Source organism: Vicugna pacos, chromosome 11 (genome assembly GCF_048564905.1).
Source record: "Vicugna pacos chromosome 11, VicPac4, whole genome shotgun sequence".
Classification (NCBI taxonomy): domain Eukaryota; kingdom Metazoa; phylum Chordata; class Mammalia; order Artiodactyla; family Camelidae; genus Vicugna; species Vicugna pacos.
Genome location: NC_132997.1, coordinates 73824105 through 73841347, shown reverse-complemented (window position 1 = coordinate 73841347; position 17243 = coordinate 73824105). Strand labels below are relative to the sequence as shown.

The 17243-nt window shown below is 44.1% G+C and overlaps 2 protein-coding genes and 2 long non-coding RNA genes across 4 annotated transcripts in view; 2 read left to right on the top strand and 2 right to left on the bottom strand.

The window, feature by feature from the left end:
* The window catches only part of PIK3AP1 (phosphoinositide-3-kinase adaptor protein 1), a 104390-nt gene extending 92683 nt beyond the window's left edge, over positions 1-11707 (top strand). The window contains exons 15-17 of the mRNA XM_072971701.1: positions 1102-1172; positions 2495-2613; positions 8791-11707. Coding sequence (XP_072827802.1) covers positions 1102-1172; positions 2495-2613; positions 8791-8848 — 248 coding nt within the window. The 3' untranslated portion in view covers positions 8849-11707. The remainder of the gene's footprint in view (positions 1-1101; positions 1173-2494; positions 2614-8790) is intronic.
* On the bottom strand, positions 132-2623 carry LOC140699377 (uncharacterized). The gene is made up of 2 exons (XR_012077527.1): positions 2152-2623; positions 132-375 (listed from the first exon to the last, which is right to left on the bottom strand). It is a non-coding gene; the product is annotated as an uncharacterized lncRNA (long non-coding RNA).
* LOC140699378 (uncharacterized) lies at positions 8972-15051 on the bottom strand. Its single transcript, XR_012077528.1, has 4 exons — positions 14887-15051; positions 13936-14063; positions 10296-10351; positions 8972-9003 (listed from the first exon to the last, which is right to left on the bottom strand). It is a non-coding gene; the product is annotated as an uncharacterized lncRNA (long non-coding RNA).
* A 122-nt stretch (positions 15052-15173) lies between these two features.
* Positions 15174-17243, top strand: part of TM9SF3 (transmembrane 9 superfamily member 3) — a 56137-nt gene continuing 54067 nt past the window's right edge. Inside the window, exon 1 of the mRNA XM_072971702.1 lies at positions 15174-15463. Coding sequence (XP_072827803.1) covers positions 15368-15463 — 96 coding nt within the window. The 5' untranslated portion in view covers positions 15174-15367. The remainder of the gene's footprint in view (positions 15464-17243) is intronic.

The following is a 17243-nucleotide window of genomic DNA, read 5'->3' as shown; positions in this document are numbered from 1 at the left end:
ATGGTGACGCTGGGATTGAACTCAGGCAGACTGGATCCAGGACCGAGACTCTTACCTACTATTCTTTTTGCTTCAACTGTGATAAGGGGAAGGAAAAGGGACAATGTCAGAAACATTAGAAAACAGTGGGCTCAGATTTGAGAATTCCAACTTTATAGGGATGTTGAGGATCTAATTAGGAAATGTCTTCCTTTTGGCTTGAAGGCTTGAATAGGAGTCTGATTGCAGCAGACAATACACACTGATGTGCAGGCAGGAGCTGGGGCTTTGTATCCGGATCCAGGGCGGTGGTAGCTGACTTCAGACACTCCGGCTTCACAAGCCAAATAGATCAAGTTTCCCTTCTTTCATACATTTTTAGTGTTATCAAAACAGCTAGGAGAGAAATAAAAGAGCAAGAGATAAGCTGAATTTCAGGACTCACGTCTCCTTAAATGTCAGGCAGAGGATCCCCAAGTGGATGTAGGAACGGGAAGGTAGTCTAATCCAGGGGTTCTTAATCTTTTCTGTATCACAAACCGCTTTGCAAACCTGATGTATACTCTGGACGTGCTTCCTAGAAAAATGCGTGTGCATGTGTACACACACACACACATACACACACACACACAGTTTTGCCCATCCATGGATTTTGGTCAAGAACCTCTAAACTATTCTCCCTCTTTACTTTACTAATGGAGTGCTTGTAACCCAGGAAGTGTAAGATTTTTGCCCAAATTCCCACAGCCAGTCAGTGACAAAATGGGAGTAGATCCCGGCTTTTCCCTCTGCCTCTATTATCTGTTGAAACAGACCTAAATCATATCACAACCACATGGGAAGTCTAGACTAGGCAGAGAACACCTCCCCTTACATAATGCAGGTGATAATGTGTATTCAACCCCTTCCCGCCTTGAGGCAATTTAGAGAATTCTGACAAGTTCAGAAATGGGAATCTTTCCTAGTGATCACAGGTGGCAGAGGAAGCAGGGGGCAGGCGGCTCATCTTTCAGGTGGGTCTTGGCAGAGAGGAGAAGTGGTATAGACACTTAGCTAGAGTTCTGTGTTGTAATGTAGCTGGAGAGAATCCACAGTCCGGCTGATTTTGTTTGCACCCTTTAGGCAGCGCGAGTAACCGATCCAGCACCCGGAGTCTCCTCAGTGTGAGCAGCGGGATGGAGGGGGACAACGAGGTGAGAGCCGGGGCCCCACCCCCATGTGTCTTGTCCTAGGGGTCGTTTTCACTGCGGGAACTAGAAATCTAGATGAAAGAAGTCAGACACTAGAGATTACGTGTTGTAGGATCCCACTTATAGGAAATGTCCAGAATAGGTAGATCCACAGAGATAGGGTGCAGATGGGTGGGTCCCAGGGCTGGGGGGAGGGGAAATGGGGAGAAACTGCTTAATGGGTACAGTGTTTCCTTCCAGGGTCATGAAAATGTCTGGGGACTAGATAGAGATGGTGGTTGCACAGTAATGTGAATGTGCTAAATGTTCACTTTAAAATGGTTAATTTCATTTTATGTGAATTTCACCTCAATAAAGAGAAGGGAAGGAAGGAAAGAAAGAAGGAAGGCCTGACAGAAGGGGGAGGGAGGGAGAGAGGAAAGGTTAAGCCAAAAGGGGACTCTGTGAGGAGGAACTGGATGAATATCAGGCAATTGGGGTCAGTGATCACCTTTCCGGGCCTGGGTCAGAGCGGCGAGGCATGCCGGAGCCAAAGCCGCTGTTCCATGTATTTCCTGGGGCCACACACTCTTGCTTTTGCGCATCTGCTTTTTTCTCTCCCTGTGCACTGGCCTTTTCTGCTTTTCCACATGTATAGGGGCAAACAGTCCCCTGAGAGCCACAAGGCCTCAGGGCAGAGAGTACGTTGTTGCCTTAGGCTGAGGCCCAGTTTGAGTCAGGGTGTCTATCCTGATCCAGTGACCAGTGGCTGGGACCAGTGGGAAGGGTCATATGGGTCACTGCCAACCAAGGAGACTCCGTGACATAGGGCCCTAGGCATGGGCTGCCCCTCCAGTGTACAGCTTGGATTACCCTGTGACTGAGGGTCATTCATGATTCTGTTGTCCTCAAACAGGGACTTTTGTTTAGAAATAAAATTCCTGCAGCTGTATCTGGTTGTACAGAGCAGTGCTTCTCAAACTTGAATATGCATAAGAATTACCTGGGATCTTGTTGAAATGCAGGTTCTAATGGAGCGGATCTGGGGAGGAGCGTTTCTCTCATGCTCCCTGGTCATGCTGATGTTGACGGCCCAGAGACCTCGCTTTGAGTAGCCAGGAAGGAGAGTTCAGATCATTAATGATAATTTGGGCCAGATTGTCTCCTCAGTGACTCGGAGTCAAAGTCAGTGGAAACTGCCCTGGTATTACTGGGTTGACTATCACTTAGTAAATAACCTTCAGCCAAAGCTGAAGGAGGGCTGAGGAGCTTATGGGATAGCAGTGTCCAGCTCTGCTGGTAGCTTAACGTAATTTTCACCTCTCTTTCTCCTCTTTTTGCTGTAGGATAATGAAGTCCCCGAGGTTACCAGAAGCCGTAGTCCAGGCCCCCCACAAGTGGACAGCGCACCCACCGTGCCTCTTGAGAGGCCTCCCAGGGTGCCACCACGAGCTGCCTCACAGAGGTAATGTTGAAGCTGATGGATTCTTAACTCACTCTCTGAGTTCCAGAGGGAGAGTAGGATCTGCTGACATCTAAGATGACCTAAGAATGAGTACAGGGCTAAACTACCTGAAATGCATACTTTGGACGCGTTTCAGAGTGGATTCTCCATCACTTTAAGTCAGGCTTCACTCAGTTGCACAGATTCTAAATAACAAACGCAGTATTTCCTCAGCAAAACACATTAGTAAACATCAACTTCTTGCATAATTTTCATCTGTTTGGTTAGAATTCAGCTCTTAAGTAACTAATTCCTTGACTGTATTATGGGGACAGTGCCTTCTGGGAACCAGGAGATAAGAAGGCACTGGGAATGAAAACACAGGTGGGAAGCTACCCAGGGACACACTACCTGGGGATAAGTCTCTGGTAGCCACTTGTGAGCTTGGATGAATTATTTACTTTCCATGTGCCTCAATTTCCTTGTCTGCAAAATGGAGAGGTAACAGAACTTCCTCACGGAGTTGTAAGGATTGAGTTTTTGGCCCGGAGTAAGAACTCAACAGTCTGAGTGATATTTTATTCAGAAGGATGAGCCTATGGAGGTTTGGAGATGGGTGTTACACCGAAGAGTGTGACTGATTCATGGGGCTCTGATGTCTATCTTTGTTTACAATAGTGCTTGGGCCTCTGGCAGGAATCTTATCAAGATCTTGTTGGGTCACAGAAAAGGTGGTCAAAGCTAGCTTATGTGTCTGCTAATGTAGAAAGGAGCCTTTGGGAATAAAAGCCTAGGCTTGCTTTAGGAGTTTAATTCTTTGATACCTAAAATGCGATGTTGGCGGGGGGTGATTTTAAAAGCAGAAAGCTTTTTTTTCCAACCAGGATTTTATTTTGCATTTTGAAACTTTTAACTCAGATGAACCTCATCAGTGGAATTTGTTGAGAAAGTGCAAGGAGGCTTTTCTTCTGCTTTTCTGGAAAAAGCAGCTGACTCTGCGCTGAGGATCTTTCCATTTCTCCCCTTGCTATTCGCCACTTTTCCATGTGCTCCCAGAAACAGTCGCATAGTGACACTTGCTACACAAACCTCCCACAGCCCCAAGCTGCATCACATTCACCGGGCATGTTTCCCTGGTGTAGACTAGAGGTCACGTAGTAGAACATTAGCCCTAGGAGGAAACTTAGTGATAATCTAGTCCAATCTCCTGCATTTCTGCAATGTTCTGTTGCTTGAAAATTATTATATAGATAGTGACTGGGGAGGGGTGTTTATGGAGAGCAATTATGGTAATAAATGCTAATATTTATTGACCACTTACTACGTGTCAGGTATTCGGTTAAACACACTAAATGCATTATCTCATTTAATTCTCTTTGAAACTCTAAAAGGTAGATATTTAGTGTTATCCCATTTTGCAGATGTCAAAACTGGGGCTTGAGACTTGATTAAGACTTGCTCTGTGTGTCAGACCTAGGTGAGCCTGACTCCAGGGTCCAGTCTTTTAGTTATTTTATTACACCTCTCCAAGGAGGTGGAGGTGTCATGGATGGGGGGGGAGATCCAAGAGCTCAGATCTTTTATTTCTGAAGGTAAAGACTTTGGAGGCAGATATTCAATCATAGCAGGATTAAAAAGAGTCAAGTTTGAATCTATAGCTACAAAGATTCTGTGGGATTTTGTCAGCAGAAGAGAGAACAACCAGGGAAATGGGTTCCAGAAATTAAAGGCTGGAAGCTGGGATGCAGTTAATATGTAAAGGGAAATGGCAGATGAAATTGTTTGAGGAAGTCTGGAAGCATATTGTGGTGCAGATGGGAAGAGAGAGGGAGGAAAATGCATTTTACTAAAGAAATGGTATTTGCAAAGAAATCTATAATTGATAGAAACTGGGGTTTAGGTCCATTTTGGGTGTGAAGATTGGCAAACATGCAAGTGATTTGTAAGTATGTACGTAATTTTCATAATAAAATGAGGAGATGTTTGAGTGAAGAATAAAATGGCCTCTTTTCCTGAACACCTGACCCACTGACAGACAGGAGGGGAGGCTGACCTGGGTGGTCTCCACTCCACTTCCAGATCTGGGAATTGGCAACTCTTCCCCGCTCATGCTCTCCCGAACCCTCCTCTCTCTCAAACAGCACTGGTGGGTGCAGTCTTCATCCTGCTCATCCCTCTCTCTATGCTGGCCCCTTCCTCTCCTCACTCTGTGAACTGGAATTGCCAGTAGACTCCAAATCTCCATCTCCATCTCTGTCTTGGCCTTCTATTTCCTACTGTTCAATGGGGACTTGACCAGATGTCCCACAGAGATCTCAAACATAGCCTGGGCAGAATGAAACTCATCATCCCCTTTGCCATCCTCTGCCCTACACTGCCTTCTCCTCATGATTTCCCAGCCTGAGACACGACACTTCCCCAAGCCCCTCACCCGGAGTCGTCCTCCACTCCTGGCTGCCTCGCAGCTCCTCAAGCTCTGTTCATTCTGCTGCCCTTTGAGCGCTCACATCCACCCCCTCCTCCCCATCTGCCAGTGCCTAAGTTCATCCTTGTAGGCTTACATTTACCTCCCTGCCTCCAGTCAGTCCCTCCTCCACACTGTCCCAGAGTGCACTTTCTAAGAACAGAAACAGTTGATGATGTCACTTCCTGGCATAAAAGCCTTACATTTAATTCTGTATTTTTTCAGCACGCTGTGGCCCTAAGTCTCATCCTTCTCCTATATTGACCCATGTTCCACCCCTTAAGAATTCCTAGTGAGCTGTACCATTATATACTGTCTTTGCCCAATCTGTTCCTTCTTTTGCCTGGAATGCTATCTTCTTACATGCTTCCAATCTCTGCTTAGAAAATTCCTATGCATCCTTTAGGACTCAGTCCAAACATCACCTCTTCTGTGAAGCCTTCCTTGATGTTCCTATGTAAAGTGAACTTTCCTGTGGTTCCCCGAATACCTCTATTGTAATTCATTCCATATTGTGGCCCTTGTTTACATATGTGTCTCCTCAAGTAGATAGAGAACCTTGCAAGAATAGAGAATGTTTTTGATTGAAAAAAAGTTTTTCTACCCTCCCAGCCCAGCATGGAGTTAGCTACTTGACACATACTAGGAACTTAGTAAGTATCATGCAAGTGAATGAATGGGTGGATGGATCTACTGGAACTGCTTGGGTTGGACTACCTATCTCTAAATGGCTAGCCATCAAGTCACCAACCCCAGTGCCGGCTGGGTTACAGATTAGTGGAAAGAAGCTTCACATTCTCACCTGTTGTAAGTTCCCAATATTCTTCAAAGTTACAGAAGGCAGATGGTGACACGAACAGGAGCAGATGCATTATATCTTAGCAAGGTGTTCCCCGTGCAGGACAGTAGTCCCTATAGAGTGGGCAGCTGATTATGACATTCTTCATAGGTAAAGTCTTAACAGTTGGGGTGGGGGGGAACCAAAATCTTGCTAAGCCGTAGCCCCTTTGTTTTTTTTTAATATATTTTGCCATTTACTAGTGATTTGCCAGTCACTGATAATCTACGCACTCCCCTTTAAGGCATAGCCTAGTACCATGGAATCAGAACACACTTCTAAAGGCCTCCTGGAGTACCAGGAGTTAGTCGTTTAGATGCTGACTTGTAAAGAGATCTGTGGAGTCCGGAGGAGGGGCCAGAGGGGTTAGAAAGTAAGGGGACTCTGGCCTGCAGCTACTTACAAACTAGTAGGAAAACGTAAACATATTTTTAACAACATTGTGACCATACAAAAGCATACCATCAAAATAACAGGATTGCTTTAAAAGAATGTTAACCAATGGTAGGATTGCTGGATTCTTGAACCAGGCTTACCATCAGCAAGACCTCACCTTCAACAGGAAGGAGAAAGCAGCCAGTGCCTAGGTGTCTCTGGACTGGACAGTCCTGTCTCCAACTCCAGCTTCCCAGTGTCCTGGAGAGGCTGTCTCCTCACAGACCACCCCTTAATTCTGATTTATTACCCTTTACTTCCATGGTTCAGATATGTCTATAATCATAAGTCCATTTCCCTGAGATGAGGCTTCCAATCCTTGGTAGGATTGTTCATCAGAATAAAATATGAAGATGGTTTGCTAGTAGACCCACCCCAGCTTCAGAGAGGGGCAGCAGAAGAGGAGGAAATCACAACTGTCTTTGTGATGGAAGATAAGATGTAAGTTTCACGTGCATGGGGAAAGATCTAAGAAGAGATTTTTATCATAATAGTAAAATTATTAGCTTTACCTCTTGAATGCATATTCTAAGCCAGAAACTCTGCTACCCACTTTCAAACTGTCATCGCCAAGCCTCAAGCAATACTCCAATGTAGGTATCTTCACCTCTGTTTGGCAGATGAGAAACAGGCTTAGAGAAGTTGAACTTGTCCTCCAGACATATGAATAAACGCCTCTGCCATATGTTCTCACAGGTTCTGAACGTCCCCGATCAAAACATTCGGTGCAGTGTTATGATTTTCCCTATTGTCTGTCTCACCCATGACATTCTTGCACCTTGGGGGTGGAATCCATGTCCATTTTACTTGCTGTTCTATGCCACACCCAGGAGTAGATGCAGAGTAGATAAATGTTTGTTGAGAGGAAGGAAGGAAAGAAGGAAGGAAGGGAGGAAGCTCAGGTAATAAGTGGTATCCCCTCACTGTCCTTCAGCTTTCTCCTATAAGCCCACTGTTCGTAGGGCAGGTCAGGGAGATGGAAGGAGATTGTCCTTTTGTTTTCTCTGTATAAAGAGACAACCACATAAAGTCATCTTCTCCCAGGGGCCACAGCAGGACCTCCTGAGGATGACTGTTGTTACTCTTTTGTACTTCTGCGTCCCTCTCTGTTCCTGAGATGGCATACCTCTTTTCCCACCTCTTTTATTATTTCCTTGACCTACGCAAAACTTGCAATCAAGAGACATTTGTTAAATATTTACTCACTGATTCATTCAGTCCTCAAGTACACAATTCCTAGGCAGCTCAGTTCAATTACAGCACCTGACAGAGCTCTCTTTCTTGACTTATTGACTGGCTTCCAAGAGAATTAAATATTGGTTTTATAGCACACACTTGGAAATACCATCTGCAATCGTTGAACCTCTCTGTAAATGCACTCACCTGAGTCTATGTGGAGTGTCATTTAGGACTGTTGAAAAACCCAAACATCTAATGTGGAAGGGCGCTTCTAGGAAAGCTAACGTGGAGTTGGGGTGACACACTTAGTGATCTTAGGTGGAAGTAGTCGTGAGAAGCCAGCTTCAGAAACTGTTAAGTCCTCTCTCAAAGGATCTCCCTACTACAGTGTATCTCCCGCCTGTCTGCATATTTGAATCACTAGAGCTTTAAAATAGAGGTTTTATTGTTATTTAAGTATGGCAAGGTCAACAAATCAGGAGACAACTGCCATTGAATAAATAACTTGTTATACTCATGGATCCCAAGAGGAGGGGTACATTATGCTGGGATGGGGCACACGGGGAAGCACTGGGTTTAGTCAGGCGAGTGGGGATGGGGCGGGGAGAAACATGGGCAAGAGCATTTATTGTGGTTCCTGCAGGAAGGAACAAGTGAGGTAGGCTCGGCAGATTTAGGATTGGCTAGTTTGAATAATTTCAGCAGGCTTTGGGGCAAAGGTCTGTCTCTAGTTGTCTGGCACCAGGCCCTGGGGTAATCAGTGCAACAAGATAGTGGCCTTGAATGTGAAAGCCCCAGTGAAGGAGGTGGCTGGGGTACGGACTCTAGATTGGTTAGTTTGCATATGAAAGTGTGCTCACTGGCAGGTGGTTTGCTATCTCTAGGAGTTAGTTTATCCGGGGAGGGGCAGTCCCTCCAAGGATCAGTGAGGCCCCAGATATCAAAGCCTCAGAAAACAAAGTCATGGTTGATACAACTGGTTTAAATAGGGACACGAAAGTTGTCATGCTTGAGCCCTATCCTCTAGAGATTATGAAGGGAAAGGTCTGGGATCGAGCCTGGAAATTGGTATTTCTTCAAAGCTTCACTGGCGCTTCCGATGTGCAGCTAGGATTGCAAGTCACAGCTTAGCATGTGTGCCACTCAGAGGTCCGTATGTGTGTACAGTTTCATTAACTGAAGAGCATGTGCTTCGCATAGTATACCAAGCTTGCAGCAAGTGATGCGTAAGAACTAGTTCATCAAATTCGTTTTAAAATAGTTGCTTTATCTTTCATTTCAGGCCCCCGACGAGGGAGACCTTCCACCCTCCTCCACCAGTTCCACCCAGAGGTCGTTGATTCCACCTCCTAAAACCTGCCGACTTTGGGACTTTGGGACTTGCAGTTTTCTGCCTGTCAATGAAGTCTTCATGTTGAGTTTAACGGTGTGACTGCAGACCTTAAGACCCACTCTCATTGCTGGTATTGTTGTGGCCCTGCTGGTTTGGGCGTTCCTTGAAGAAGATATTATTAAGGCACAAAGAAGTGAAAAATGAAGAACTTCATTCCCCATCACCAAGTTTATTGATGCATATCCTTGTTTGCCAAGAGGATGAAGATTTAATTAGAATACGTACCTCTAATTTGGCATGTCAGAAGCCAAAAGAGATTGCTTAGAAATGTATTTTACAAGTGATTTTACTGAAATGCACTTATACTAGGCCATGGTTATTTGCTAGTCCAACCTAATTTCTAGAAGTGGTTATGATTTAAGACTTACAGTATTCAAGTAAGAAGGTATGTCCTAATTTTTAAATAATTCTTCAACTTTTCTGTAGATTCAGGAGGGTGTTTAAGTGCCAGGGCTGGTCACATACAACAGACTCAAAAAGACTTTAAAGAGGGACTAGTCTTAACTCCTCTTATACAGAAGGCAACTCTGAGCTTTCAGAGAAGAACCAAGAGTACTCACCTGGTTAGAAGAAGAGGTGGGTCTAGAATCAGAACCGGCTGATTCTAGGTCACCACTTCCCATCTCCAAATAGCCAAGCTCTCCCTTAGATATGCCCATGCAGAAATTCGGTCAGTGACTGACTATTGGCCTTCCAGAAGTTTCCTTCTTCCACATCTCCCAGGTATGGGACTATTAAGTATTTGGGGCATTTATAATTCAGTATGCTTTCAAAACAGTGATGCTGTCAAGGAACATTTAAAAAGTGGTTGGGAACCAGAAGCTTGGGATGCCGGGGACCTCACTTGATAGATCTTAGTTCTGGCCACAGGAGAGAGGAGGCTCCTTGACTTTTACTCTGCTGAGGGGTCCCTACAATAGAAATCGTTATCTATTTCCATATATACCTGTTATTACCACTAGGCTTAGGAAATCTGTGCAGAGATTGTAGAGCCTTAAAGGTATCATTAATTTTGAGTCCCTAGCACATAAATCTACCTTTAAAGCACTGGTTCTTAACCTGATGCTTAAACATACAGTCAAATTAGTATCAGATCTATTTCTTTAAAAATGATCAGAAACCTGGTGGCTTTCTATGAAATTATTCTCCATCCCACACAAATATATAAAAGCCACACTATCAAAGATCTATTTGAGTAGCTTTATTAAGTCATTTTCTAATGATTAAAAATTCTTTTTCCATTTCATTCCTCAGTCTGGCAAACAAGGACTTATTGAAATTAATAGCTTCTGGGGTCTTGGGTTTTTCTGTTTGCAGGTTTTTTTTTTTCTTTTCTGACTTTAAATACACTATTGGCCCTGGCCATTAAGACAGTATTTGTGCAAATTACCTACCATAATGCCTGGCGCCCGGCAGCCGTCTTACGGTGGCCCCTTTACTCCCCTTGTCACTTATTTGGGAGAAATCGGGTTATGTGAGATGAAAGGAGAACAAGAAATATAATGTTGGTACAGTTATCCTCCCTGTTATTTATAGATAGTCTCTATCTTAGGCACATTTGATTTTGATAAAAGCTATACTTTTTTATATTCAGTACCTCTAAGCCCCCTTTTGGATGTCAAATTTAGATTTTTTTTACATTCTCTGATTAATAAGCATTTAAATTAATAACATGGCAAAACCTACTATCAGCCAATGCTGTTACCATCTTTGTATGCATATCACTCTTTGTGCAATATTGAAATTTTTATTGCATTTTATTCTTATATGAAAAATAAGTGGAAAACGTAAGACTGAGTGCTGATGAGAAACCTGGGTTTCATAAATGTGACACACTTGAGACACAGACAGAAATGATCAGGAGTTCCAAGTCAAAAATGGCAAGTCTAAAACTTTGTTGAATGTTCACTGAACATACAAAGTGATTGGTTGTGTGTAAAAGTAAAAGAAGAAAATGAAAAAATTTGGATGAAACACTGGGACCATGTTATCAAAGAAATGATGGGGTGACATTTTTCATGGGTTTCAATACAATGAGGATCAGAAACTAAATTGTAACTATGTGTCCAAAGACACCTAGTCTCTGTAAAAAGTTCTCTGCATGATACCTTGGGAGACAGCTCTGCTGACACCATCCTTCCCCAAGATTTTACAAACTGGCTCAATAGACAGTGAAGCTACTGGTCATATTCATTGCCATTGACTTTGCCTCTTAACTGTACAAGGTACATTGTCCACCAGTTGCTAGGCCAGCACTGTTCCTTCATCTTATAGTAAAACCTGTGAGCAAACAACCAACAATATAAGCAACAAAGTAGGGACACTGATAGACTATAAACAGGAGGTGTGTGTTACAATCAAATAATTTAACCTGAAGTATTTAATGATGTGAATAATCCCTAATGCTTTGCCATAATTAGGCAAATAGTATGTAAATGATTTCAATGAATATTTTTATAAGTCAAGCTAAGTTACCTACCCTCTCCCTCTCCTTTTGTCTTGCTTTGTCATTAAAAAAGAGAGATCCTAGTCCATCCTATATCACCTCAGTAGTTGGGATTTTTAGATCCCTCTCCCATATGCCCCAGGAAGTATTCATTTTCTCTGCTGGTCTTTCAAAGAATAGTGTGTGGATTTTGCAGCTGGTTGGCTAAGGAAGCATTAGTAACAGATTTATTTCTAAGAAAGACAAGTAGCTAATTTGGATAACTCTAGAAGATTCATCCTAAAAATCAATCCTCAATTTTGAGGAATCTGCCTGTTTAAATGTTTTCTTTGGTTTGATAAATAAATTGTGTTTGATTCATTTCCAAGTGAGTTATTAAGAATATAATGTGGCCTTCCTCATTCATTCCTGATGGCCAGATACTGCGTTCTCCAGAATGGTGAGAGGATGAGTAGGAGGGTAAAAGGTGTGTTCTGAATGTTGAGGCACAACTCAGAATTAATAGACACTGTAATAAATAGTAGGTTCCTAGGCTGGCTCACCAAAACCTATTTAACCCACAATATAGGAGAAAATGTCTTAGCTAGCTATGCAGTAAGAGTTAGCATGATGCAGGGAGAGAACACTGGCTTGGAAGTCAGGAGACTTGGATTTTATTTTGATCTGCTACTGGCTTGCTGAGTTCACTTCACTTGACTACCCATCATCTATGAAGTGAAGCGTTTTGTGTTTAGTACTGCTCCAGGTCCCTTCAACTCTAAGTTTAGGACTAAGACAAGAGGTGGAGAATCCCTTATTCTGAAGGAGGGAGGCAGCCCTACTGGACTCACTATCTAATTGGCAAAGCATCCTATTATGTGGCACCTGCTGTTCCCTGCACATTGTTATAACAGATACTTTAAAAGATGTGTGGGAAACAGTAAAATGGGAACTGTACAAAAAAATTAATAGCCTTAGTTGCTGTTTGGTCTCAGAACCAACTGTTATAAGTGATTGCTTCCTAAAGAAAAAATTCAGAACAATTATAAAATTCTTTGGTATCTAGAACATTTCAGCCAGAACAGAAAAGGTAGAGATGGAAGGTGGTAAGTAGCAATAGAAGGACCCCAGAAGTAGATAACAAGCAAGATAAACAAGCAAGATATTGTCATGCCTGTTTTCTGTTATGCGTGCAATGTTTCCTGGTTTTAAGTCTACGCTCCCCAAATGAATACTTTTTACTTTTTCTTCTGTCCTCCCCACCCCCAAGCAATTGCCAACCCAGTGCTTCTGACAACACTTAGCAAATGCTTACTGCCTCCAATCTGTGGAGGCTGGTGATGGATGTTTAAGCAAGAAACTACTCATCCATCTTAATTCAGCACTTACAGGGCTTGTTCTTCAATTGCCCATCATCACTTGATTCAAAAGCTGTGATTATTCATTCACGGAGCATTTACTAAGCTTCCATTATGAGCACCGTGCTAGGTGCTCTGGGGGATATACAAAGATGTATAAGACACCTCCTCCGATTTTTATTGCAATTGCTGGTGTATGATTCATTCAGCAATTAATCATGTACTGCTTTGTGGTGTCTCAGACTATCTAGAAAGTGTTCTTTAAATCTTTCTATGCTATTTGACTTTTCACTTATTAATGTCTTCATTCAGCAAATAGTTATTGAATGTCTATGATGTGACAAGCAGTATCCCAGCAGCTGGGACAGATATAAACAAATGGTAGTGTCTGCCATCAAAAATAAAAAAGTCAGAATGTAGTAAAGAAGAGGAAATGAGACTATGGTAATTGTGACATAAATGCAACTGGAATCCTACAGAAGGGATGCTCAACTTCCTGAGGGCATTATGCAGGGTATCACTGAAGGGGTGATAATTCATTTTGGCCTGGAAAAAGAGTAAGTATAGGCTGCCCATTCATTTCCATTCAAGAGCAAAGGCACAGAAGTATAAAAAGAACATGGTGTATTTGGGAAATATAGGGATGTAGCCTGAGTATCAGTGGGAAGTGAAGTTGAGCTAAATTGGAATCTGTGCAGCTGCAGGCTAACAAGACTATCTTTTTTAAAAAAAATTTACGTATAGTCAGTTACAATGTGTCAATTTCTGGTGTGCAGCTTAATGTCCTAGTCATGCATACATATACATATATTTGTTTTCATCTTATTTTTCATTAAAGGTTATTACAAGATATTGAATATAGTTCCCTGTCCTATACAGAAGAAATTTGCTTTTTAAATCTATTTTATATATACTTGTTAACATTTACAAATCTCAAACTTCCAAATTTATCCTTTCCCACCCCTTTTCCTCCAGTAACCGTAAGATTGTTTACTATATCTGCGAGTTTGTTTCTAACAGGACTATCCTTTGACAAGGAACTATTTTTTTTCTGATTACATATGTAGCACATACTCATTGTAAAAAACGTCCAAATATTTGCAGGCATTACACTGTTAATGGTTTGAGTCAAAATCTTTCAGATTGTTTTCTATGGGCAGACTAATATCATTCAAAATGGAATTATACTCTGTATTTTCAAGTTTTTTCATTTAAATTATCTCTCAGTTATCATTCTATGCCAGTACATACAAGTCTCTTCCATTTCTTAAAATGACTGCATGGATGGTAGTCCATTAATAGTAAAAAATTCTGGAGCCAGTTGCTTGGATCAGGTCCTTGAGCAGCGACTTAAACCCTCTGTGCTTCAGTTATCATATCTGTAAAATAAACATACTAACAGTGCCTACTGCATAAGGATTAAGTGAGTTAATTCATTTAAAGTGCTCAGAAAAGTGCCTGGCAGATGAAAATCTTAGCTGTGATTTCTTGATTTATTTAAACAATATTCAAGAAGTGTCGTAAGCAGGAGAGTGATATACTCAGGTTTCTTTTCAGAAAGATCACTCTGGACCTGTTGGGGAGAATAAACAGGGAGGGAAGAATGGTGGTAGGGAGCCTGTTAGGAGGCTGTTGCAGTACGTAGTGAGTGCGGTGTGGAAGACTTGCTGTTACTGGCAGAAGCGAGGGAAAAATTAATTATTGAGACCTTTCTAAGATAACAAATGCCAGAACTTGTTGACTGCCGATGGCTGAGAGACAATCGGACTGCCAAGTTCCAGATTTTTGGCTTAGAGGACTGTGTAAATGGTGGTGCCGTATTCATGTATTTATTTGACAAGTATCTTTTGAGTTCCAACTACGGGCCTGACACTGTCCTAAGCACAGGAAATATGTCAGTGAACAGCATCTCTGCTAGGGGAGAAGCTTAGAGCCTAGAGGTGTTTATATCTGTGGACGAGTGACCAAGAAAAAACAAATAAATAAGGGTTTAAACAAGATTGAATAGTAGGGGTTCAACAAATATTCAGTGACTATAAGACACTCATCCAACCGGGTACCAGTTTAACACCCTCCCATAATGATGATTATAGGAGCGGGTGATTCATTCACAGCGGGAGTCGAGCGCCTGGTAAGGACTATTTGACCTGACCCCCTCCGCCCCCCGCAAATCAAGCTCGAGGCGGCAGGTCAGACTATTACCCCATTTCACAGCCGAGGAAAACTGAGGCCGGAAGAGTTAAGCGTTTGGACCCGGTCGCACAACTCGAAGGGAGCCGGCTTCGGCCCTGAGGTGCGAGCCAGGCGCCCGCGAGGGGCGCGAGGCCCGGGTTCCCGGGCGGCAGACTTGAGGGCCGGGCACCGCGCGGTCCTCAGCGGCCGCGGTCTAGCGCCTCCCTGGCGGGGCGGCCGCGGCGGTTGCGGCCCCGCGTCGCGAGGCACTTCCGGCGTGTGCCGGGGTGGCCGGATGACGTGGCTGAGTCAGAGGAAGAGGCAGGGAGGCGTCGGGGGGCGGGGGAGGCTCCGGAGCGGGCGGTGACGACGGCGGCGGCGCGGAGGAGCCAGCGGCTGGGCCCGGGCCCCGTGCGTCTGTCCGCGCCCCGTGGATGCAAATCGGCCGCGGCAGAGGCGGCGGCGGAGGAGGAGTCGGTGGGCCGGCGCCGGGCCGGTGGGAGCGCGGAGGATGAGGCCGCTGCCGGGCGCTCCCGGCGTGGCGGCGGCCGCCGCGCTATTGCTGCTGCTGCTGCCCCGGGCCCGGGCGGACGAGCACGAGCACACGGTGAGAAGCGCTCCCGGCCGGCGCGGCCGCCTCCGCCTACTCTCCTGGCCCGGCGCCCCCGCAGGCCCGGCGCGGCCTGGAGGGCCCGGCGGCCCGGCCCGGCCCAGCCCTGCGGCCGCCCGAGGGCGCCTTCCGGTTGGGCCTGGCGGGGCAGGATCTCCGGGAGCTGGGAGGAGGCATTTCCGTGCGCTCCCGGGACAGGACTCGCTCCCGTAGTGCCTGGGCCTGCTTCCCCAACCCGGACCTAAATGGCGCCGCACCCCTGGGTCTGGGGGCCCCGGGAGCCCGTAAAGAAGCAGGGCGAGGGTCGGGGCTCACTTAGCTGCGGGACTGGGGGTCGCAGGCAGTCAGGCTTGGCACTGGTGTCCCCCGAGGAAAGGGAGCTGAGCCCGGGCTGCTGGGGCTACGACACGGCGGAAGATGGACGCACCACGTATTACCCGTCATACACTAACCAGGAAATAGCCACCGCTTTATGGTCCTCACCGGCCTTTATTTCCCTCTTCTCCCTAAACCGGATTAGAATCCTGGCTTGGGGACAGCCTTGATAAACTTGGGGTGAAGAGCTCTTTACACGTGTACAGGCGCTCAACCACACGCACCCGCCTGCGAGGCCTTTCTTGTAACTTTCTCCTCACCCTGTTCTCGCCTCTAGATGAGGCTCCCATCCCACTGGTCTCTAACTAGGCAGCTTCTGACTATAAGGGGGCTCGAGTTTCCCAGTCCTCTTGTCTAGCCGGGAACAGTCCGTTTTGCGTTTGGCCTAAAATCGATTGGTTGGTTATTTAATTAGCATTTTCCACATCAAAGCTTGAATCTTAACCACTCTTCAAGTGACTTTCACTTAGGGCTGTAGCTCAGTGGCATTCTGAATGGTAGATTGGCAGGGCAGTAAAGTCATGTAAATTAGAGGTTGCTTGTGAGTAGTTGTGCCTTTAGATCTTAATTCATTAAAGACATGGTTTTGCATAAGAGGTAGTGTAGTACTAATTCTGAAAGATTTGGGGGAGTCTTCTGTCATTCCTGATAAGCGGGGAAATGAAGCAGCCAGACTTCTGTATCCCTGGGTTAGCTGGACTCTTATTTTAGCTAACAAAAGTTACAGACTTTTGGCTGTTGTACCTTCAATCACGGCCTGAAACTTCTTACCTGTGTATTTATTAAAGGGACACAGTTCCAAGTTGGTGACATGTCTTTGTGCTGTATTTGTGACTTTTCACCTTAAGATAATTTTGTTCACAGGTTAAACACTTTCCTATTGTTTTTTTCCCATAAGAAACTTATCTCAAAGTGTAAGAAGTGTTCATTTTCAATGGGCATCCTTTTTGTTAATGGTATGGTTACTAATATTTTTCTATGTTTTGAACATTTAGGGAAAGTTACCATGTAAAACTCAGAACTGTTTCTTAAGTATAGTTCCACCACAGAGTCATAAATAAGCTTAAGAGTAGTATTTTACACTTTTAGCCCATGTTTTGTATGAACTGCTGTAAATAGGGAAAGGTATGTATTAATTAAGTTGGAGGTGAGTAAAAAGGCCTTAGATTAATTCACAGATTTAAAATGTAAACATCAATTTCACTGAAATTTTATTGCCAGGAACATTAAAATTTTTAAAGCCAGAAATTGAATATAAAATATTTGATAAAAGATTTTTGAGAGTCTATGGTATGTAGAGAAAATTGCTGGACAAAAAAATTTGTTTACCCATTACGAATACCTATTTAAGCAGTTATAGAAAGAATGAAATTAAGATATAACCAAAAAATTAAGTGTCAGT